The 24,137-nt window shown below is 36.5% G+C and overlaps 1 protein-coding gene across 3 annotated transcripts; it reads left to right on the forward strand.

Moving 5' to 3' along the window:
- The first annotated feature begins 4,092 nt into the window (after positions 1–4,092).
- Positions 4,093–20,561, forward strand: LOC136806400 (uncharacterized). 3 transcript variants are annotated; one of them, XM_067062985.1, is made up of 13 exons: positions 4,093–4,357; positions 4,675–4,844; positions 5,047–5,244; positions 6,190–6,371; positions 8,830–9,076; positions 10,680–11,498; positions 12,256–13,995; positions 14,284–14,475; positions 15,020–15,220; positions 16,338–16,377; positions 18,627–18,695; positions 19,738–19,771; positions 20,248–20,561. In XM_067062985.1, exons 1-13 carry the CDS (start codon positions 4,140–4,142, stop codon positions 20,296–20,298), a joined length of 4,161 nt encoding a protein of 1,386 aa, XP_066919086.1. In that variant the 5' UTR covers positions 4,093–4,139; the 3' UTR covers positions 20,299–20,561. The 3 variants fall into 3 exon arrangements, with proteins under 3 accessions (XP_066919086.1, XP_066919078.1, XP_066919071.1); XM_067062977.1 differs by having other exon boundaries at positions 10,665–11,498; positions 20,248–20,445; XM_067062970.1 differs by having other exon boundaries at positions 8,830–9,085; positions 10,665–11,498; positions 20,248–20,433.
- The last annotated feature ends 3,576 nt before the right edge of the window (positions 20,562–24,137 follow it).

The raw sequence follows: 24,137 nt of genomic DNA on the forward strand, positions 1-24,137 counted from the left end.
TTCCAGCTCGACTGAAGGACTTTTAAGAACAGAAACTTAATTTCCAGCGAACAGTTTAAATATCTGTGCGAACAGATCGACAATTTCCAGATGTTCTACACTGATGGAGAATTTTCAGCTGTCACTCCAAGCTGCCACTCCAGGCAACCACATTCAGAAGGAAAAGAACAGATCTCAAAGACTTTTTGACGTTTTTTGAAATTCCCTCAGAACAGATAGGAAATTCTTAGACACCTTATTTTTTGGATAGTATCAAACTATTTTTTCATAAGAACAGATCATATTTTTCCAGCTAGTCCCAATCTTCAGTAGAACAGATCATAATTTTCCAGCTGGTCCCAATCTTCAGTAGAACAGACCACTTTTTTCCAGCAGACTTTTTTCTTTAGCTCGCTAAGAACAGACCGCCATATCCAGCTGGAACGTGCCTTCAGAACAGATATTTTGAAGTCCCTCTTCGGTGGATGCTTTCGTATTTACCTAAAGTCTTTCGATGTGTTATCTAAAAGAATATTTAAATAGTTGCATCAAAGTAAATATTTTCTTCCCCCCATATAAGTACAAAGCAAAAGGTCATTATCTTAGTTTTTTTCTTTTTCCTGCTCTCTCTTATGACTTTGATCTAATTATAAGAAAACATATGTAAATATTCAAATCAATTATTCTTATACACCCCTGTCTCCTTAATAAAGATCCAATCGGCTAAAACGTTATTTAAACGCTCTTCGAAATTAAATATAGGTCATTAATTGTATCCTTTTGTATTATCTGCATCATATGGAGCAGTGTCATAGTACTTCTTGAGATTGGTTCGTAGGGCTTTATATTCAATAACTATAATAATATTTTTGTCAAATAATGTCACTTTGTCAATAATAGGCAAAAGTTCAATGAGCACCTCCAAAAATCTCTCTTTCAGCATTTTCTACTAGAAATTTCTATCTAGTGATATATTTAAAGCATCTTATTCAGCACATTAATAATTCCTATTATAATGAAGTTTAAAAAGGCCATATTAATGACCCTGTCAATATTCTGGCACGAAAGGGTCATTTGTAAATCGGTTGGTTCGAAACGCAGGACACAGGACCCAGGAGGCAGGACACAGGACACAGGACAGTGCTGACAGGTCAGCTTTAATTGCTGTAAAAGACAAAGAAAATGTTTGAAAAACACTTGTAATTGTTAGAAATATCATTCTGAAGGTATTTTATTGGTCTAGAACCTTTTTAAAGGTCAAAATCTACCCACATACTTGCCACGTGCTTTTGCATTCTGTGCCGTGTATAACACGGACCTGTAATACTTGTATTATATATTACACATAAATCACGCATGTATAGTAGCAGTTATCTTTTCAATGTCATTGACATGTGACATATATGTTATACACAAAATACATGTGTTAAAAATATTAATCTCATCTTTAAACAGCCCCAACAGGAAAATAGCTATTTCACAATCGCTATATCATATCTCATTATATCTCCTGCATCACCTTAGGTATGATAACAAAAATTGACTAAAATAGCGTCAAAGGTATGTATTTTATTAATATATCAATATTTTCATTCCCTACCTCGTATTTTTGATGAAAATGACGTCACTATTTTCATATCTCTAAAACAGCTCCCTTGGAGCATTTAATGTTTTCAAAATATATAAATCTATATCTACTTGCACCATCAGCATCCTATTGAGCATGAAAAAACATTTTGTTGTAAACTGATGTACACACCTTGTATTTTGTGCTAGCGTCATCATTTACATAATTTACGTATAATGTTTTTAGAAACATTTTATACATTATATATTACGAGTGTATGTTATAATTTTCCGGTCTGTAGTTTGTATGACCTGCGTCCTGTGTCCTGTGTCCTGTCTCCTGCGTCCTGTCTCCTGCGTTTCGAACCAACCGTTTGTAAATCAGGTTTGTAGTAAAATCAAGTCATGTTTAAATATTCTCTGCCATCTACTGTACTTCAGTTACGCCTGCTCCAATGAAACAGGGGCATACTTACTTATTTTAAATTTTCAGATCGACTGATTCTAATAAATAAAGCTAATATGAGCAAACGAAATATTTTTCTCCTACGAAAAAGTGTGTCTCGACAAAATATGTGTAGTCTGTAAACTTTATAGAAAAAGTGCGGGAAAATAAAGTGAAGAGCAAAAAAGAGAGAAAATATTTTCATGTCTTCAAAAGACTGTAAGACAAAAAGTTGAAATTTTTTTAACACCAAATTTTCGGATTAGGTCGAATTGGGCATGCTGATTATTTTAAAGGTATTTTCGAGCAATTTTGAGGTATATACGGTAAATATTAAGTATTAGGTAGTAAGTATTAAGTAGTAGGTATTAGGCGTTTTAGACCTGCCCATTTTCTACCAGAAAATAAAGGTTAGAAAGCTGTAAATTTGAATTTTGGATGATGAAGAAAATCCATGATCGACTGAAAATGCTTGTCGCCATTTTGATTTTCAAAGTTGTATTTTACAGAACGTAGTACTATAGTAGAAAAAACACGAAAATATCTCCTCCGTATTTTACTTTTCTAACTCGAAAACGTAAATTTCATAGCAAGATCTTCTCGGAGATCTTTTCGAACAATTGCTAATAAATTTTAACGGGTTTTCCCTCTTACAAAGCATAAACCATGTGAATGTTTTATTAAAGAGCTTCATGCGAAAGCTAGATCAAAGAAAATAAACTTCGAATGTTTTTACATCCGAATGTTTATGTGTTTACCTTTGTTTGAGAAAGAAGAATGGGAAAACCTTTCTGATCTGTATCTGTTGTATCTTCTTATTATTTATGCTTAGGAAAACCCTCTGTTGTTATGATTTGAATGTTTTCTCTTTTGTTCGGATTAAAAAAGTAAATATCATGTCTGGGGAAATCCCTCTGATTAGAATGTATACTTAAGAAACTCTTCTCTAAAGAGGATTTCGCGGTTTTAGCCTCTACAAAGGAGAGTTTTAGAAAATATAAAATCGCTCTGTAAATTACACAATACTATTATGCATTATGCATTATGTTTTATGCATTTTGTACCCGTCGCAAAAACAAGTGGCATTTACATTGTTGATCTTTATAAAGTTTGATCTGACATTATGTTGTAAAAAAAATTGACACCTGTGTTGGTTTTATAGCCTATCTTTTTGGATTTGTGAGAAGACAAATGTTATTGTAAAGAAAAGTCATTTGGAAGTGTAATCATACCCTTTCCAGGGAACTGGACCAACATTTTTTAAGTCAGAATTCATTGCCAGTAATGCCGCAGCGTGGTTTGAAACCTTGCTGGTGGTTGTTGTAGGTCTGGTGGAAAATGGATTTATTTCTGAATATAAACATTACTGCAGCTATAAAATTTTCTTTATTTTGACAAACAAAAGGTTCAAGGTTTGTTTACTTTTTATTTTACTGCATTTCTCTGTCTTATCCTGCTGTAGTAGGCAATTGAAAACTCCTGAATTTTTGTTTTTGTCAGTGCTCGCTCGGCAGCCATTTTGAATTTTTTTTTCGACGTCTGTACTCGGCAATTTCATGACCTCTACAGAATCGACGATTTTGCCTGAGGGGAACAGCAGTGGGACTGGACTTAAACTAGCCGTATTGTATATAAGGGTTGCGAAGCGATCCAGACTCCACCTTCGCAAGTTGCTAGCAAAATAAGAGAGCCTTATTCAACCAAAACAAATCAAAACAGAAAGAAAAATCTACAGAGATGGCTTATTGGTTCTTGGCCATTTTTTATTTGTTTTTTTGACAAATTCAACAAATATGGTTACCTCAGTATATACCTTTTAATCTCATTGAATATCCACTTGGTTTTGCAAGGTAAGTTTAGTTCATTAAAAGAGCATTCTCCCACCCGCGCGACTTGCAAAAACCTCTCATTGATTGACCAACCTTATTAGATACTTGATATTTGCTTTTAAAAGTCAAGGAATGAGGAAGATACTTACAGCTTTTTTTGTCTATATTGCAGATTATATAGAGACAGACTTCATCCTTGTGTTGTTATTTTCAAAAAACTTGGATATTTTTTTTTTCACTCTGTCTCATCTAATATGTCTCCATTGCCATAGATTTTCTCAAGAAATTCAAGAAATAATTAAAAATTGTTTGTTGCGGTGATGTCCATATTGTTTGGGCCCGGTGAAACACCATTTCAAAAGCAACGTAACAAAAGTAAACAGTCTTCAGGGAGCTCATCAAGTACCAAGAACTATGAGGATATCTCGGTATTTGGATACCAGTGCAAGTTCTTCAGAGATGATGAAACAGCAAATGCTGTTAACACTGGCAAAACATTGATACCGTGGATGGGAAGTAAAGACTTGATGATTGACAGGTGACTTTTCATGATTGTTTTCATTTGAAATACCTTAGTTGATTTTTCTAGTCATAGTAGACATCATAGACGATTCAGATAATTGTTTCTTCACAATAATCATCTGTCAAGCAACATGTTTTTTCTTTTATAAGCATTACACTCAAAAGCATATCTAGGCTCAGGTATGGCAAAATTTAAGCATATGCATCTCCACAAGCCTGTTTTCAAATTTTTGTGTGCCTATAAAAAACATGTAATCTCAATAATCCAAAAGCTTTGTATGACCAGAAAAATCCTTTGTCAGAAAGCTTTAAAAACAAAATGATCCATTTTAGATATGATTGTCGTGGACACCTTTACAAATTGGATAACTTTGATTTCACTAACAATCCGGGTGCCAAATCGTCAAAACTCTCCACAGAAGAGCTGGACATTGAAAGTATTTTGGATGAAGAAAGATATCTGGATTTAAACAGAGATACTGCAGAAGATGAAATTCTGGAAGGTTCAATAGTTATTAAATTTTCACTTATGTTTTGTTTCTCATACTATAATTTTGTACCTTTAGATATTTTTGCCTGATGATTTAACATCTAAAAATCTCTAAGAAACAGATTAAATAGTTTTACATTAGAATTTCTTAACTTGCATGTCGCCTTCATCTTACTATTTAACGTATGGTGTTGTTTTTCTTTTTAAATATTTAGAGGAAGCTGAGAAAAGGAGTAAAGCTTTATATGACCAGAAGACTGCATACCAATCCATCAGTTTTTCTTACGATGACAGCAACGCTGATGGGAAAAGTATCTCTGATATGAACAAAGAAAGTCGAGAACTCTTTGACCAATACTGTCTGTACTATGGATATGATAAAAAAGACCAAGCTGTCAAATCTTACTTTGAAGGTATTAAACCTGATTTAAGTTATTCAAAAAGTGGTTTTAAATACTCTAACAATTTACCTTGGTTTTAGCCTGGTATTCAAATCAAGGACAATCCTTTGGGCTAATCAAAAAAAAAACCAAGTACACCTTGGGAGCAAAAATCCCTGGATATCAGGGATAAATTGGAATGTACTGGAATTGTACTTGATTAAGAAAACTCTATCCAAAGTTGTCCTTGATCGTACTTAGCTTAGATTTTATAAGATTGGGCTGCTCCAGATTGTCCTATACCTTTTTTTTTCATTACTCTTAAAAATTTAGGGATAATCAAGCACACCCATAGTGTACTTAGTTTTGTCCTTGATTTAAATACCAGGGTAGTTTACATCAATAGAAAAGAATATCGCATTCATTATTTAGATTTTAAGATATTTCTAAGACCACGCTCACACGCTACGGTTCTGTTTCGCTACGAAACGAAATGAAGCTATTCTATTGGTTAAATTCAGGTTTTACCTCCCTTCTAACCAATAGAATAGCTTCATTTCGTTTGAGAGCGAAACAGAACTATGCGAACATGGTCTTAAATTATTATTATGATATTTTGTAGATTCTGTTTATGGTCCTGAGTAAAGCTATCATATCTTTTGGCCCAACTTTTTCCATGGTTGAGATTTTCAAGTTACAAGTTTTTGACTTTAGGCATAAAAACAATTGTCCACATAAGGACTGTGCAAGAACCTGTGCTAGGATATTTTAAACTTTCATATCTTTACTTTGAAAATAGTGAGACAAAAAGATTTTGAGGTTTTGCTCGTGACTTTTGGTAAGAAATTTACAGATCTAATGTCTTGAAACTATCTGAATATTGTGTTCAATTAAACTTTTCAATACTTTGGTTACTGTTAGTACAAGATTGAACCATGACTGGCAAAATTTGTTGAAATGAAAATTTTATTTTTGCAGCATATCAAAGACAACAACAATATGAAAGTAACCGCCCACCACCACCGCCCAATCCACCAACCAGTGCACCTTCAAACCCATCATCAGAGGCTGCTTCTATGAAGCCGGCAACACAAGATGAGGGAAAGCCAGAACCATTCCTACCACCAGAAGGAATTGAGATACCAAAGGAGATACAGTTGGTACGTTTCCAATCATTACATCCTAATCTTTCTCGCCTCTGGTTCAATTTTCTGATTACATATTTAAGTAGTTTTTGGAAGAGATTGCTAATATCTTTGGTATATCCATAACAACAATCTGTTGAGCAGACTAAATATGGGGCAGATATGGTTCAAGTCAGTGAGAAATATTGGATGACTGGGCAATACAGTGCTACAAACAATAATCTAAACAATCTACAAAATTGTTTGTCTTCTGGAACAAGAAAATTGGACCAGTCTGAAAGTTCTGACTCACCTCACGTAACAATTTGGGATGTTGAACTCAAGATCAATCTGAAGGAGCATTAGTGTTAGAGGTTAGTACCTTTTTGTATCTTTTTTTCTGACTGTTTGTCTGCTGTTTTCTCATACATATTCCATTTAATTTGGCCAAGTGGGTTTATTTGACATTTGGAATGCAACAATTGAAGCACCATATTGAAGGTTTGGTATACTGCAGCACCATGGTTGTTGGTATGAAACCTTTTTTTTTCATTGTTGATTGTAGTTCTTTATCATCACCTGTCTGAACTTCTTTTGAAATATTGATTTTTTTTTCTCTTATTTAGATGTTTCACCATCACAATGGATAGAATCTTTGGTTATAATCATACGTGCACCAAAGATGATTTATACGAAGCTTTCCCACATTGTCCTGTATTTGTTGTTGTTGTTTTGCAAATCTTTATGTTAATCATTCATTTCAACGTCGAACCAATGAATCGTGGAAACGAAGTTTGAAGACAAAGAAAATTGAATTTGACAAGTTGAATTACTTAAAAAATCTCGACGACTCTCTCATATCATACTGAGAGCATCGCTTATATGAAAGCTCGGACATGGATAAGTTAAAGAAGAGTTTTGGTGACTTTGTCAAATAAAGATTCTATGATTCTTTCTATATGATGGATGTAATCACGAACTTTGAGCTCATTCTTTGATGGGACTCCTCTGTATATATTTATATTTTAGCTGTTGAATTTATTTTTGGATTAATTTTCAATTAAACGAATTACATTTCTATAATTTTTTATTAAAATTGTCCATCTTAATTCAAATTTTCAAAGAAAGATATTATTTCTTGCCATTTTTGTGGAAAAATTAAGTTGTATTTTTTAAAAAATCCTTTTCAAAATCAAGGCTTACCAAACAAGTTTATTTATCGCACTGCTTCCAACTCTGCATTTTTCAGTTTTTAGTAAAATGCATTGGGAAATTTAGTAGCCTCAAATTTTATGATAGGTCCAATATACCCAGAAAAACTCTACAAAGCCTTTTAAAAGCGATTTATAGCATCCATATGAATTAAGCTGCCTTTGTTTACAAACTTTTTAGCAGATAACGCACTTTCTTCTCAATGGGATCAAATTGACTTTAGTAATTTAAGGAATATTGTCAAACAAACATAATTTCAATCCTTTTAATGCCGATTTTTGGGACATTCAATTTCCTACTTTGGGCAAAGTCATCTTTTTCTACTGTTATTTGTTGTGACCATTAAGTAAAATTTGATAAAACTTGTTCATAAATGGAGGTTTGACCTTCATTGTGAGCAAAGCAATCTCTTGGTTTTTGCTTTGCAAATTTTTTTATCGTAAGTATGTTTATCAACTCGAAATTTGTCATTAAAAATCTTTATTTATTACCCAAGGGGGTCAAGCAGTTATTACAAGACACTATGCCTACTAACTGCTTTTTTGCAAGAAGTTAGTAACACCACCATCCTTTGTACACTTAATACAGTTAGTACTAACTGAATTTGGGGTCAAATTTACATACACCACCCTTGAAAATGGCTTTTTGACCACCATAAAAGCAACAAAATTGGATAAAACAAAATCTAATATTATCTTAAACTGTCTTAAATGTTTCAATTTTCCATTTTTCAATAGGAAATTACAACACTTTTGAATATTTTAGAATATGGAATTTCTATGACAATCTACTAATCGTTTTTAACATTTAAAAAAAAAAACTTTTTTAAAATTTGGGGAAAAAATTCCTAGAAAATGTTTATAAAATACGATGTTTTTTTTGAAAATGTCTTCACAAAATTTCATTTTTTACGCAGTTAGTTAAAAAATGGGGCAATTTTCTAGCATAGGGGCCACCCTTTTTTGCAGTTAGTACACCTGAGTACTAAGTGATTTAATCCAATTCACATGGCACATCACCACAGTACTAACCGGCATAGTGTCTTGTACTAACTGCTTGACCCCCCCCCTGATTACCCTTATAAATCCGTATGCCTTTTTATCAGATTAAAATCAGCATCATTTCCAAATATGTTTTCTTTTTCTTATTCTAACCTGATTTCTCTGTACTACTTTCACCAGAACTCTATCAAAATTCTTTTAAAACATGACAGATACTTCTCATTAACAATTCATTTTTCCATCCCTGTCTCATTGACACAATCTTTTCATTTCTCATTTAGCCTGAGACACGAAGAATGCAAGCTATAATCGAGAAGACAGCCTCGTTTCTGAGCAAACAAAACAGTCAAATGGAAATCGTTCTCAAAACAAAACAATCTGGCAATCCACAGTTTGGTTTCCTCAATTACGACCACTACCTTAATGCTTTTTACAAGTTCATATTGGCCAAGATCAAAGATGGCAGCTACACACCCAACCTTGAAGGGACTAAAGATGAACCAAAAAAGGAAGCTCAAAAACAAAATGGTGACAATCGTTAGTTTTCTTTTGAACCACCAATAGTGTAGACTAGAGGAGTACAGAATTTGTGTAGGAGGGCAGTTTTTATGACACTTGATTACGCCTCTTCTCACAGACCCACTGGGACCCCTTCCCACTGGAAAAATTGGCCGAAATATTGTACCCAGTAGAAATTATTTTATCCCCTCAATTACTTTATTCCCTCTGAAAATAACCAGATAAGCAAGTCCTCACTGCAAAATAATGTGCTAATTTTCCATCCCCTGGGAATTTTCCTGTTAAAAAACAGTGGAATTCATAGCACCAAGGATTTGTTATACACTGGATATACAAGTAACAGATTTTTGCCGATTTCTCATGTTCTAGCTATGTCCACAGTAATGATATTATTGTTCACTCTCCTTCCCTCATTAAATGATTTTTCGAAGCATTTTTATTGCATTTCTTATCGAAAATCACTCATCCAATTCCCAAAAGGGACTTAAAACCTTCCTGTGAGAGTCAGATTCTTCTACTTAATTGCTAATTATAAGTTGCTATGACGTTTCAAGCTGTGAGAAAGATGCAAAGACGTGTTGTGTATAAGAAATTGAATGTTGAAACCGGAAATTTTCAAACTTCAACATAAAAAAAACAACCTTGCCACCACGTGCCACCAAAAGATTTTCATACCACAGTGGAACCAAGACACTCAAGTCTTATGTTTGTTAATTTCAGCTCTTCCGGGGACAGTCTTGGAAAGATATTTCCAATTGAAAATTTCGTGTCACTATAAGCATTTTGTCTGAATTTCTTGTCTAATGATGATTTTCTCACACTAGATTTCACAAATGTATCCGGCTTGGTATGCTAGCCTTATTTTCAAACTTTTTTTTCTGCAAATGTGCAAAAAGAAAGAGCTAGAGAACTTTTTAAAATTAAGACTGATAAACATTTTTAAAAATCAGACATCTTCTAGCCGCCATGACAGTTTGCGGACAAAGCTAGAACATCAATTGTTTTCTGAAACAATGGAAATACAATGATCGCTCTCCACCGTTTTATGAGTCGTTTATCCAGTGTATAATAAATCTTTGATAACACAAGCCATAAAAACATGGAAAAAATCCTTTTGGGTCTGTGAGAAGGGGGTAATTAATTATCTATTCATAATAATAAAAGAAATTGCTGTTTCTTAGAAATCTGCTCTCTTACACAAATTTTGGGCACCTCTCGTCTACGCTATTAACCACGTTGTAGTTTTGAAAAGTCAATGCTCAAAATATCTTAAACGATTCTTTCATGTGAAACATTTGTTGCTCTATCAGTGAAAGCAGAAAGTACATCAACATGCCTCCTTAATACCCTACTTGGAATTCTAACACAGTCCATTGTGGTGGCAGTCTGCTATTGAAACCTTCGCACTTCCAATTGACAGAATGTTAGTGAGACACTGTGATTGCTTATTAACTTGTTGCTCTGTATGGATATTTGGAGATATTTACTCTGATTTACTCTATATTCAAAAGATCGCAAATTGAAGTGCACTGTTAAATGTTGTAACGTAATATTCAAGGAATTATTCGAAGAAGAATCTTTTTTTTTTCAATATTAGAACCTGCACAAGGAGATGGTAAAGAAGAACATGAAAAGCAAGCAACTGAAGAAGTAAAAAAACCACCCCCGCCTCCTCCACCGCCATCAAAAGAGAAAAACGAAAGTGAAAGTGACTCGGATTCAGATTCGGAAGGAGAAGGAGAACTTCATCCATTGCTTCAAGCTCATCGAAGACCCGTCACTAAACCTGTCCCTCCTAAACCCAAACCTACAGAGTCTACACCCTTGAAGGAAGCTCCAGTCAAGAAGCCAGCAGCTCGTCCGGAAGACATGGCAAAGATTTACATGTCCATGAAATACAAGTCAAACCCTGAGCCTGAACTAGAGGAGGTAGGATCCCAGCCACCAACTACCTCTGAAAGATTGATGCAACCAGGTGCTGCTGGGCCACCCCCACCTCATCAGGGCAACTTCCATCATCAACATAGACCACCTTTCCAACAAGGAATGGAGACTCAACCGCCTCCCCCAGGAGGCTTCCAGCATCACCAACCTTTTCCTCCACCACCACCTGGCTTCAACCAGCAGATGGGAGGGCCGCCTCCACCCTTTGTTGGGAACAACTTTCGACCACACCCTCAAGCGCCTCCTCATCATCAAGGTATGGTCCCACCAATGCAGGGTATGATGTACCCTCCACCACCAGGACAAGGACCTCCAGGAATGAGGTTCCCTCCCTCCGGACCACCACCACGTATGGAAGGCTTCCCACCTTTTGGTGGTGGACCGTTACCTCCAAGAATGGGGATTCCTCCTCCTCCAGGACCAGGGAGCCATCAGATGCAGTTTCAAGGCTTCCAAGGGCCACCACATGATAGCATGCCACAACAAGGTAGACACTCCTTTTACAATTCTTACCTAAGCGTTGTCCGTATAAAAACCATGATCTGGAAATCTTTAGTTTCACTTTTATGAATCTTTTTTTTTTATAGCAAAAGTTGTAAACCGATTTGAACAGTTTTTCATCAGGTTTAACCAATCTGATTTTTTAGACAAGATTTCCCGTATTACTTCGAATAAACGCCCCTCCTTTAAGAAAAAAGTTTATTTGAAACAAGTAGCTGGAAAGAAGTATAACATAGATGAAACTTAGCTATACGTTAATAATTCTATTCTGTTAGTATTCGAACTGATTACGACCCATTTCTTCATCGCTTAATTGACATATTTAAACTGAAATGAAAATAAAAATGGGCAAAATAAGGTTCCCATTCACATTATTAAAGTGACCTCGGTTGTAAACTATTTAATAAACGACCCTTCTTTTAAACGCCCCTTCAAGTAATACGGTAATCGTAACGAACCTCAAATGTTTGCGGCTTGTTGTGGTATACTTTTATGCTCATAAAATATGCTCAACTTCGTTCCTTTTTGATGGTTTCAACTTACATGTTTGGTTTGACTTTTCAAAATCGTCAATTGTTACCCATCGGTTTTAAGTCTTCAGGCCGCAGTAGAAACCTCGCTGGAAAGACTTTCGAAATGGCAGTATGTGGCAGAGTCCTAGAAAATATTTCAAGAATTCTATGCTCTGAACTTTTAATCATTAGAAGATTAATTGTTAATAAGAATCTAATTTATATTCTTAGGTCCATTCCATCAACCAACTCCGATGAGACCAAGCATGGCAGCAGGCGGTTACCCCACTCGTCCAACAGGTCCAATCGGCCCTCAACCGGCCCCTCGGCCTCCACAGTCAACTCTTGGACCACAAAGAGAACCTCCTCAAGAGTTTAGTGATTCCCCTGAACCTCCGCCCCCTGGCGTTGATTCCCTTCCGCCTCCGCCAGTGTTACCTATGGCGCCCAGCATCGCAGACATTGACAAGGCTGCCGTTATAGGAAAACCTAAAAATGAAGAATCTCATGACAAACCTGAAATAAAGCGAGAGACTTCGATTAGCTCGCCGAAAAGCGACCACAAACCCGACGATTCTCGGCGTCAACCGATCGCAGTACGAGATGAAGAACGAGAAACACCGAGAAGCAAATCGGAAGGAGATCGTTATCGACCGTCATCGAAACTTTCGAGTATCTTGAAATCGACTGGCATGGGTATTGTCTCTTCATCATACGCAGACGAAAGTCCGGAAAAGAGCCCGTCAGTTGATTCGAGAGACCGATCGCGACCACAAAGTCCGGATCACGTGGACAATACTTCATCCAATCCACTTGATCGATTGTCGCAATACAGTGACGACGAGGCTTCCCGATCTCCGATCAATGATCGTGATCGCGACTATGAATCTACCGATCGGCGTCGTTACGAATCTCCAAGGCGTGATCGCAACGATTATGATACAACATCAAGAAGATCGCACGATTCTCTCAGACGTGATCAAGATGATTACAGTACAGCTTCAAGACGAGGAGGGTATGACTCTCCGACGAATCGTCGCGACTACAATACGAGACCGAGAGGTAATGGTTATGATTCCTCCGATCGCCATCGTGATGAATATGACCAACCTTTCAGAGGTAGAGGGTACGACTCCCCACAACGACATGCCGACTACCGTCATTCTCCTCGTCAACCATCTCCCCCTTACCGCCGGGAAGAAGCACATGATGTCTACAGAAGTGAGCGAGGAGGTAGCTATCCACCACCTGGAAGGAACCAGCAACAGTACGACACGCCAAGAGATGCTTACCAAGAGGAACACAGGGAGTATCCACCTAGAGATGATTTCAGAGGTCATCAGCACCCTCAGGAGGGCTCTAGGCCCCAGTACCCTCGAGATGAACCTCCAACAGAGGACTATAGGAGGTCTCCACCGAGAAGAGAATATAGAGACCAACCACCTCATCAAGAATACAACAATCAGGGCCCACCACCCCCAGAAGACTATAGAGGCCCGACTGGAGGAGAAGATTACAGAGGACATCTGCCTTCTCAACATGAAGGTTATAGAGAACAGCCACCACGAACTGAGTACCTGGGGCCACAACACAGAGCACTTCCACCTCGACAACCCCCTTCCTACCCAGCAGCTACCGAGCCTCCCGTTTCTCCGTTCGCGAAGCTATCAGAATCGCTAAAGTTTCTTCAACAAAAAGTGGAACCAGCTCCCTCGGTTCCGACGACTGAATCACCCGTTCAGCCGAACATTTCGTCGGATCCACCGATCGTTGAACCAAGCGCCGACTTACAACCGGTCATTGAACGACTTGCGCAATACGTAGCGAAGAATGGGGACGAGTTTGAGACGGGGATAAGAGAGAAGAAAGACCCGAGGTTCGACTTCTTGAACAATTGGAATGTCTACCACGGATATTATTTACAGCGCAAAACGAAAGCGCTTGAAGATCAAGAAGTAGAGAAACAAAAAGGTATTCAATCAGATTTATTTTTTTTGATAAAGTAAACATTTGTGCATCATGCAAATTACCGTAAGGGCAGAAACTTTCACGAAAAGCAAAACCTGAAAATCACAAATGTTTTTTTCTCTTCCGATCAACTTTTTACTGCATTTTGTTAAATTTTGTTGCCAAAAATGGACATTTTGATCAATTTGCGAAAGTTTTACTTATGAAATTTCATCCAAAAACTATCCAAAATTTACCAATACCTAATATTATTCACGAGTGAAAATTTTGATCATTTTTTCTTTTTTCAAGAAATGGAACGCAAAAAGAATTTGAAAGTAAAATTCGGTTTGAAGACCACCAACAAAACAGGAACTGTCAAAACAAAGTCAGGTAGTCATGGCAACATGGCAGCCATCTTTAATCAAAATGATGACGACGATGATGATGAAGATGAAGAGGGGCCTGGGAACGAGACCAACACAGGGTTTAAGCCGAATAAAGGTATGTTGGTTTCTGCTGTCTTTTTAAATTTCGTATTAAACCTTTATCCTGTACTCTCGGGTACCTATAAGCCATTAGGTACCCGATAGCCATTCGGGTACCTATAATAGCCATTCGGGTACCTATAATAGCCATTCGGGTACCTATAATAGCCATTCGGGTACCCGAGAGTGAAGAGATTACAACATCATTCAGTCGACGTTTCTCAAATTGTGGGTTAGCTGATTCTGTCAACATTTTTAATAAACGTGTACATGCTTTTTTAAAAACACGAGTAAATTTCGGCTGAGCTGTTCTTAATTTTTGGAAATTTTCAGGCTTAAATGTTCTTACGATGTTCTTGATACACATAGGTTCTTTACTTTAAAAACTTAGAATGGGTTTAAAATCTGTTAAAATCAGTACTTTTTATGGAATTTCTGGAATCTGAGGCTTAGGATTGTTCTTAATTTTGTTCTTATGCATTGGCAAATTTTCAGCATTATCGTGTTCTTAAAAAAAATTTGGAATCTCCATTAGTTTTTCTTTGTTTCACTCATCATAGAGACAGAAACTGAGATGCGAGCTCGTCTACAAAACCAAATCGAAGAGAAAGAGCGACGTTTGAAAGAGTTACAAGAAAAAGCTCTACTTCAACAGAACATCAATCTAGCCAATCAGAAAGCGTCACAACGGCAAACGCCGCAACAAATCGCCGCCATGAAACGTAAAGCGCAAACGGAAAGTTTCTTCCCCCTACGCAAAGGTTAGATGAACTACAGTTGACGCTCCCTAATTCAAGGGGAATTAGATTTTCATCGAATAAGGGAGCGTTGTTTATGAGAGTTTCTTGTTGACGGGGACTTTAAATTTCATCGAATAAGGGAGCCTATCGAATAGTAAAACGTCGAATTAGAGAGCGTCAACTGTATCAGTTTGTTCAAATTTTGTTTATCCCCAAAAATCGATCTATTGTAAACCGAAATTTGTGGAACGGTCATTTAAGCGTGCGAATACGAGTGGGTCATCCTTTTTCTACATCTGCATATACGGGACAAGAAAAAGCACAAACGGAAAGTTTCTTCCCTCTACGCAAAGGTTAGATGAATTATCAGTTTGTTCAAGTTTTGTTTAACCCCAAAAATCGATCTATTGCAAACCGAAATTTGTGGAACGGTCATTTAAGCGTGCGAATACGAGTGGGTCATCCTTTTTCTACATCTGTATATACGGGACAAGAAAAAGCACAAACGGAAAGTTTCTTCCCTCTACGCAAAGGTTAGATGAATTATCAGTTTGTTCAAGTTTTGTATAACCCCAAAAATTGATCTATTGCAAATGGAAGCTCGTGGAACGACCATTTAAGCGTGCGAGTTATCTGGCACACAGATGGTGAAATTTTCATCCGACACGCTAAAGCTCTGAAGGTCGGGAAAATTTTCAACATCTGGAAGGTTTACATTACGGAATTTTACGAAACCGCGTCAAGAATTTTGCAGCGGGAGGTCTGGTAACCCAGCCCTCGTTTTGGGGATTGACGGGTCCAACTGAAATATTAATGGGTTTACGCGCAAGGGCTGTTGAACCCAACTGATGATGCGTTACATCAAAGGCCGACTATCATTCCTCTCCGATGGGAAATTGGACCGCTCCTTTAGAGCTTTAGCGTGGGCGGCCGCCAATCCGCCATCGGAATATCAGATAACGTGCGAGAGGGTTGAGCATCGGAACGCTCGTTCTGCAACCCCTTTTACGTTGATTAATTCAACTTGCTGGTTGTTGCTATTTTTTGAAGGGTGTTTTTATTTTTTCTGATGCGAATTCTGACAACATCTCTTAGTATTAATTTTGAGTTGGTTGTGATTTTATAATGTTATTTTTAGACGAAAGTGACGAAACACCTACCCTGCGATCATCGCACAGGTAAGTCCAATTATCTGATAAATAAGGTGTACTCTCTTTTTTTTGTAAGAGCAAGTAATATTTAGATTAGGCTCGGCTCTTCTTACTTTTCGGACTTTAGAGCCTTTGTTCCTATAAAGAAACAGTGTAATACATCAATGACACCTCACATGCACCAAATACTAATAGTGTGCTTTTATAGTTCGGCTATCTTCCAAATGGATTCCATTGTACAAGCGGATTGCTTGATTTTGGAAAAGGCTCGGATAACTCCTATACAAAATTGAAAATCGAATTGCCCCTTGCGGCTCAAGCAACTTACCAACAATCAGTTTGGGCTCTTCCAGAAAATGTCCGTACATGGGGAGTGTCATATATATTGTCCGGGGGGGGGGGTAGCGAAAAATCATCAAAATTTGCCTTGTCCGAGGGGTAAATTTGCTCTGTCCGGGGGTAATTTGGGTTCTCCGGGGGTCAACTGATGCTTGTCCGGGGGATTAAACCCGCTGTCCGGGGGGCCAAAAGTCACTTTGTCCGGGGGTAAATCACTGAAAATCGTTATATCCTCCACCCCCCATATTCAATTTTTGGACCTACCCCGGTGGAGGTCCTATAAATTAACCTTTGTCCGTCTGTCCGTCCGTCCGTTAGTTACCAGCTTTTCTCGAGATTGACTCATTAGTTTTTTCTGATTTTTTGCACAATGATGCAAAATGGCAATGCCCAAAATGTGACGGAGCCCGATTTTCGAAAAAAAAAATTTGGGGGCAAATTTGGGCCAAAAAACGGCTAAAAAACGGGTTTTTTGGACTTTGTGAAAAATTGGATCATTAATTTTTTCTGATTTTTTGCACGAAAGTAGGGTACTATCATAGGTAAAAGATGGCTCAAGCAGATTTTTGCAAAAAAATTTTGTTGGCCCAAAAAACGCATGTTTATCTATAAGAATCACTATTAATAAGCATACATCGATGTTCTTAGTCAAATTACTCAATTTTTTTATGAGATAGATGTTTTTTCTGCTCAAGAGGGCTCATTTATGAAGAATATGTGTGTTTAGACAGGAAATTTGGGTTGCTTGGCGTGTTTTTATAGAAAAACTGGCCAAATTCGATATTTTTTTATAAGCACATTATCAATTACTTAGGTATTGGCTTTTCTCGAGATTGGCTCTTTCATTCTTTATGATTTTTTACACAAAGATGCATAACTATAAACCCTTGAATGTGACAGAACCCGATTTTCGAGAAAAAATGTTTTGGGGCAAATTTGGGCCAAAAAACGGCTAAAAAACGGGTTTTTTGGACTTTGTGAAAAATTGGATCATTAATTTTTTCTGATTTTTTGCATGAAAGTAGGGTACCATCATAGGTATAAGATGGCTCAAGCAGATTTTTGCAAAAAAATTTTGTTGGCTCAAAAAACGCATGTTTATCTATAAGAATCACTATTAATAAGCATAACATCGATGTTCTTAGTCAAATTACTCAATTTTTTTTATGAGATAGATGTTTTTTTTTCTTTTCTGCTCAAGAGGACTTACTTTTGAAGAATATGGTGTGTTTAGACAGGAAATTTGGGTTGCTTGGCGTGTTTTTATAGAAAAACTGGCCAAATTCGATATTTTTTTATAAGCACATTATCAATTACTTAGGTATTGGCTTTTCTCGAGATTGGCTCTTTCATTCTTTATGATTTTTTACATAAAGATGCATAACTATAAACCCTTGAATGTGACAGAACCCGATTTTTGAAAAAAATGTTTTTGGGCAAATTTGGGCCAAAAAACGGTTAAAAAACAGGTTTTTTGGACTTTGTGAAAAATTGGATCATTAATTTTTTCAAATTTTTTGCATTAAAGTAGGGTACCATCATAGGTAAAAGATGGCTTAAGCAGATTTTTGCAAAAAAATTTTGATGGCTCAAAAAACGCATGTTTATCTATAAGAATCACTATTAATAAGCATACATTTGGAGATGTTTTTTTGCTCACGAAGTCTTGAATATGAAAGAACATTTCAAGAGCATGAAATTTTGGTTTCTAAACGTTTTTTTATAAGAAACAAACGACTAATTTTAATAGATCGTCACTATTTGTGTTCTGAATGATTGTTTAATGGTCACGTCACGTAGATATCAACTATAAACGTGTTAAATGTATAATCCAGGTAGGTCCATCAAAGTATCACTTGTTTTCTGGAAAAGCCCTTTATTTGACAGCATAGTTCACGCACCATAATGTTTCAAATTTATCTTCCTTTGTTTTTCAGTGCAAACCAATCAAATGTTAACGAGTTTGATTCTCCACACAACGCTAAGCGAAAGTTTAATGAGAAAAGGTAATGAGGGTTGTATATTTTCTCGCCCCAGGTCTCTTAACTCATAAGGTACCACTGGTATCATATCTATCAGATCATGAAGGTAATAAAAAAACAGATGGAGAGAAAACGTCTCGGTAATGACCTAAATGGTCGTTGAAACCTTTTATAAATCTATTCAAAGCGGCTTTTCTTTGATGTACCATCATTGGAAGCAAAAAACATAAATTTTTAACTTTATAAGAACATAAAGAGACTGTTTGGTTGATTTTGAAAAACTTAATTTTGCCGAAAATCCTTGTTAAAATGCGATTCGAACTAGTTTCAGCTGATGTAAGACTAAAAGAGTATATTAATTTCATAGTGACACATTTTTGGGCTGGCATTTTGTTAACATTGAGAAATGCAACACATTATCATTGAAAGTTTCTTATCTTAAAATCTTCACGTCTAAGTAGGCAGTGGTTTTCATACTCTGACAAAATGATCGATACAAGGTTCCTAATCGTAACACGTAATTTTTTTTTAAATCTATCGATGGCTTTATGGGCAGCTTCCCCTAGAAATTCCGAGTATTGTGCTTATCATGTGAAGTTTTTTTTAATTTTCATGTCAAGGCTATTATATTTCAATATACTTGTTAAAAATACATTTGTCTTTTCATTCATCTTAAATATTCCCACGACTATACCCAAAATTAATCATATTATTCCCAAAGCAACCAAACAGCTGTTTGCTTCCGATGATAAATCAGAATAGAACAAAAGGCATTGACTCTCCATCTATCCTTCATGATCAGATCAATCGACTATTTTTGCAGGTTTGGACCTTTTTGACCCCGCCCAAGTAATAGAAAAAGTCAAAAGCGATAATTTTGTTTATAATTTTGTTGGCGAAAGAAAAGTTGAAGTTTCATGGATAGAGGATCAAATCAGCATCAGCATGAATAAAATATTCATTTATTCCAGTTGTAAAAGTAGATGGATTTCCGCCTCGGTGAAATAGACGAAGAGACAAAATTCTTCTGCAAATTTCACCTTTTAATCTTTTCTAACCTTTTCAGCTCACAGTTATCGAATACGGTGGACAAAAAACAGGTACCCGAAATTTATGATTATGTTTTTGTTTTTTTTCTGCTAGAAACTGCTTTTTGGGGGTCTAAAGAGAAAAGGAGTGCCAAAATTAGTGATTCAAGTAGTACTTTGGCTCCCTCCCTCGCAAAAAAGACTGAATCGTCCCTGCTGACTACTGAATACAACTCATCTTTTCTTCTTCTACGATGGTTGTGTTATCTGGGCTGTGGTAGTGCACTAGTGGATTGAACTATGAGTTGTTTTCACGGTTTTCATATTAAGGCCATTCCGTGAAATTTTCTTACACTATTCGAGATAGCATATGCCCGATTGGACCGCCTCTAAGGGTGCTATGAACTATGCGGTCTAAGGCCCTACTGGGGCTGCTCTGTCAAAAATGAGCGTTACAAAACGTACCCCTTCCGCTGGATTAGCTGATTAATTGAATCCCTTAGAACTTGACTTATCTGGTCTGCAAAATACATTCTTTTCATTTTCAGGGTGCATTTCACGCAGCGATTAACCAAGCATTCAACACAAAGATGAGTTGACATCTTCGAATGAACGATTGCGACAAATCGATACTAGAGCTTGACAATTGATAGCAAATGAAATTAATTTTTTAATGAATCATTTTAAGAAAAAAATTTTTATCAAAGAATCTGTTACGTTTTTTAAGTGAAAATTAACAAAATGAGATGACATTTTTTTCACGTTTTTTTGCATTTTTTTATTATCATTTTTCTCAATAGATCTTATCGGTGTTTTTGATTTTTCTAAAAAAGCGATGCATTGTGGGATTGTTTCGGAGGTATTACAATAGAAATCTCTTAGGAATTTCTCGAGGGAATTCTATTGTAATACACCCGAAACAATCCCACAATGTATCGCTGTTTTAGAAAAATTCTCCGAAGGTCTATACCTATTGCTATATGTTGGACGGTGAAAAAGAATGCGGCTATTATATTTTGATTTTTCCCGACATGTTTCGGACTCGGTCCGTTCTCAAGGGAATGATATTTCTATAGAAAAAAAAGCGTTTTTATACAAAATTATTTGACGTCAAATTGGACAAATACGTCATTTTAGGCGATTTCGGCTTGAAAATGGGTTGGTGTAAATGGGGCCATCTGATAAGTTGAATTTGGTCTAAAATGAACGTGTAAATCAGACTTAGGCGCTCGGTTGGAGAAGATTGAGTTCTTGGTTCAACCCATGAGGTGCGAGGGTTCTCAGTTCTTTGATCCAGAAGTTTTCTCTCTGTAGTATTATCCTTTTCATTCTTTCTATATCTGTCTCGTTGATCTGTTCGATGATGGTGAACTTTGCGTCTCTGTTGAAATCGTGGTTGGTTTGGTGGAAATGTTTACACGCTGGGATTGTCTCTTGTCGTGGTCTGTATGCATTACTTCTATGGTTATTGAGTCTTTGATTGAATTGGGGGGTCTCGCTTTTTCCAATATATTGGATGTGACATTTGTTGCATTCCAGGAGGTAGATGATGCGAGTGCTTTTGCAGTTAACGTTGTGGAAGATCTGGTACGTCCTTTTGGTTTGTTGACTGGTGAAGGTTGAGGTTGACATTATTTGTTTACAGCAAAGGTTTCCTGTCCTTGTTAAGCAAGGCTGGCACTTTCCTTTCAGTTTTTGTTGTTTTCTTGAGACTTTGTTGTTGGATATTGATGTTTGTCCAAGTAGATCTTTCAAGTTTTTGTTGCGTCTATACGCAATGACTGGTGTTTGTTGGAAGGTATCTTGAAACCGTTCGTTGATGTTTAGGATATCCCAGTGCTTTTCCAGTAAGGTGCGGATAGGTGGTAAGTTTTTGTTGAAGGTAGTGATGAAGGCGATTTGTTGTTTATTCTTGGTGTTGTTGTATTTTAGGAGATCTTCCCGGTTCTTAATCTTAACTTTGTCGAACTGTTTATTGAGGTTTTCAGCTTTGTATCCTCTTCTGATGAATGCATCTTTCATTTGGAGGAGGGATTGGTTGTATTCTTCGGGGTTGGAGCAAATCTTTTTTATCCTTAGTGCTTGACCGTATGGGATGTTGTTTTTTAGGTTGTTTGGGTGGTATGAGGTATTATGGAGGTATGATGACCGATCCGTTGGTTTTTTGAAGATCTTGTAATCTAGTCGATTGTTCTTTATGGTTATCGTTGTGTCCAGGAAGTTGATCTCGCTATGAGAGTATTCCGTCGTGAATTTAATTGATGGGTGAACTGTGTTGATGATTGTGAAAAATTCTTTTAGATCACTTTCGGTGCCTTTCCATATAAAAAATATGTCATCAATGAATCTGAGGTATTTTATGATGTTGTTAGTTATGCGTGGATAGATTTCTCGTTCTTCGAACTCTCCCATAAAAATGTTTGCATACGATGGGGCACATTTAGTACCCATTGCGCATCCTTTGATTTGGAGATAGTGTTTGTCGTTGAATATGAAGTTATTAAGGGTGAGGATGAGGCGTAAGAATGTTAAAATTACTGTCATGTGTTTAATGGACGACTCGACGTTTGTTAATGATTTACGAATGGAGGCTATGCCTTCGACATTCGGGATGTTGGTATATAATGCCGACACATCCATGGTTACAAGTATTGCGTGTGCTGGTATATGTAAATCTTTGGTTTTGTTGATAAAGTCTGTTGTGTCTATTGCTATAGGTATTTGTTTCACTGTAAATGAAATCTAGAATACTTCCAACTTTTTGGTTATCAGATATTTAATGGTTGCGTTTAGGTTGTGTTTTTATCAATTTGTTTATAATGAATGAGTAATATTGAGTTATAGAATTCGTCAAATTGTTTTTATTAACCTGATTTTATGTTCAATTTTCTTCTAGGTAGAAAAAGATGCAAAACAACTGATTGAAGTTCAGAGAAGCTATGGTGGATTTGATTACCGAATTCAATTTTTCGTTTGGTATCTCCTCCATATCACTGTAAAGCTGAATTGAGATCTTGTTGTCGGTTTTTCTCCATAGAGCTCCATTTTCTTGAGACGCCTTGAAAACTTGTGACAAATTCAGATTCTTTTTCTTTTTGATTTTTTTTTCAGATCAAAATAATGGACAAAATTAGCAAGGAATCACTTGTCAATCCTTTTCCTCAGAGCATCTGTCAGCCATGAGATACTGTAAGGTCAATCTATTTTAATTTTTTTCTATTTAAAGGGGCTAATAGAATTTTAAAACCAATTCTGAGATAAAGTGAAAAAAATATTGAAAAATAACCTGTCTAGCCTGTAGGCAGAATTCAATATCTCAAGTTTGAAGCGTTTTTGCTTGTGGAATTGTTATTTATCGTTGAAACTGAAATTTTATTTGGAGACAATTTGAAAATAATTCATGAAAAAATAGCTTCAATCTGTCAAAAGGGCATTTCTTGGCAAAAAAGTCACACATAGTTAGACTCTTTTTAAGGGTGATTGCATATTTTTATGAATAACAAGCAACAGGAACTAAATTCCTTTCCGTCTCGTTGTTTTGTTCCAACAAACATGCAGCTTTTTTACTTACGTGGCAATAGATTTATTGTTACTGGAAAAGTATTTATTTAATAGTTTCTTATCCCCTAAGATGACCTGTTTTTGTAATGCCGTGGTTACACTACATTAATATCTTTAAAATTTTTGAAATTTTTTAATCAAAAATACATTAAAGAAATTAACTATTTTCTTTAAAGTCTTTTTGAAATTTTTTTGCTGTATCAAATCTTCAATCGTTTTTTCTCAACTCATTTTCTCACTCAACAAACGACATGAGTGGAAGGAGGAAGGCAGCTGCACGTATTGTGTTTATTCGTATCATAGTGCGGAAAGGGGTCTGATACCCCCTTCTTAAATGATCCCCCCTTCTTGGAATCCCCCAACCGTTAAAGATGTCTATCCCCCAAGGGTTTTGGGCTAAATTTTCGAAAATATATAGTGTATAGTGCGATCCGATAATCCCCTTCTCGCTGCTACCCCGTAATGATAACTTGCTTCTTGTTGACTACTCAAACAGAAAAACTTCCTTTCATGCAGAACAGATTTCATAACAGTGCTGGAAAATAATCTAAGATATATGTAAGCCCCCCCCCCTTCTTAAATGATCCCCCATCCTTGCTATCCCTCCTTTTTAATGAAAATCTATGATCCCCCTTCTTCACTTTTTTGGAAGGTGTCATCCCCCCCTTAAAAAAGGGCGTCCGAACTATGCTTATGAAACGGAAATTTCAGAGGAAATATTCGAAAAAGAAAAGTCGAGCTAAAAGATCTTGCTAGGTAAGCCTAGTGGTTAAAGTTGAGGAACGAAAAAAGTGCCTACAACAACATACGTGACCAAGAAGAATTTATATCTTATTTAGAACTTATCCTATCTTTCACCCCTATCTCTTCCAAACGC

This window comes from Clytia hemisphaerica, unplaced genomic scaffold (assembly GCF_902728285.1).
Source record: "Clytia hemisphaerica strain Z4C2 unplaced genomic scaffold, Clytia hemisphaerica genome assembly, whole genome shotgun sequence".
Taxonomy (NCBI): Eukaryota; Metazoa; Cnidaria; class Hydrozoa; order Leptothecata; family Clytiidae; genus Clytia; species Clytia hemisphaerica.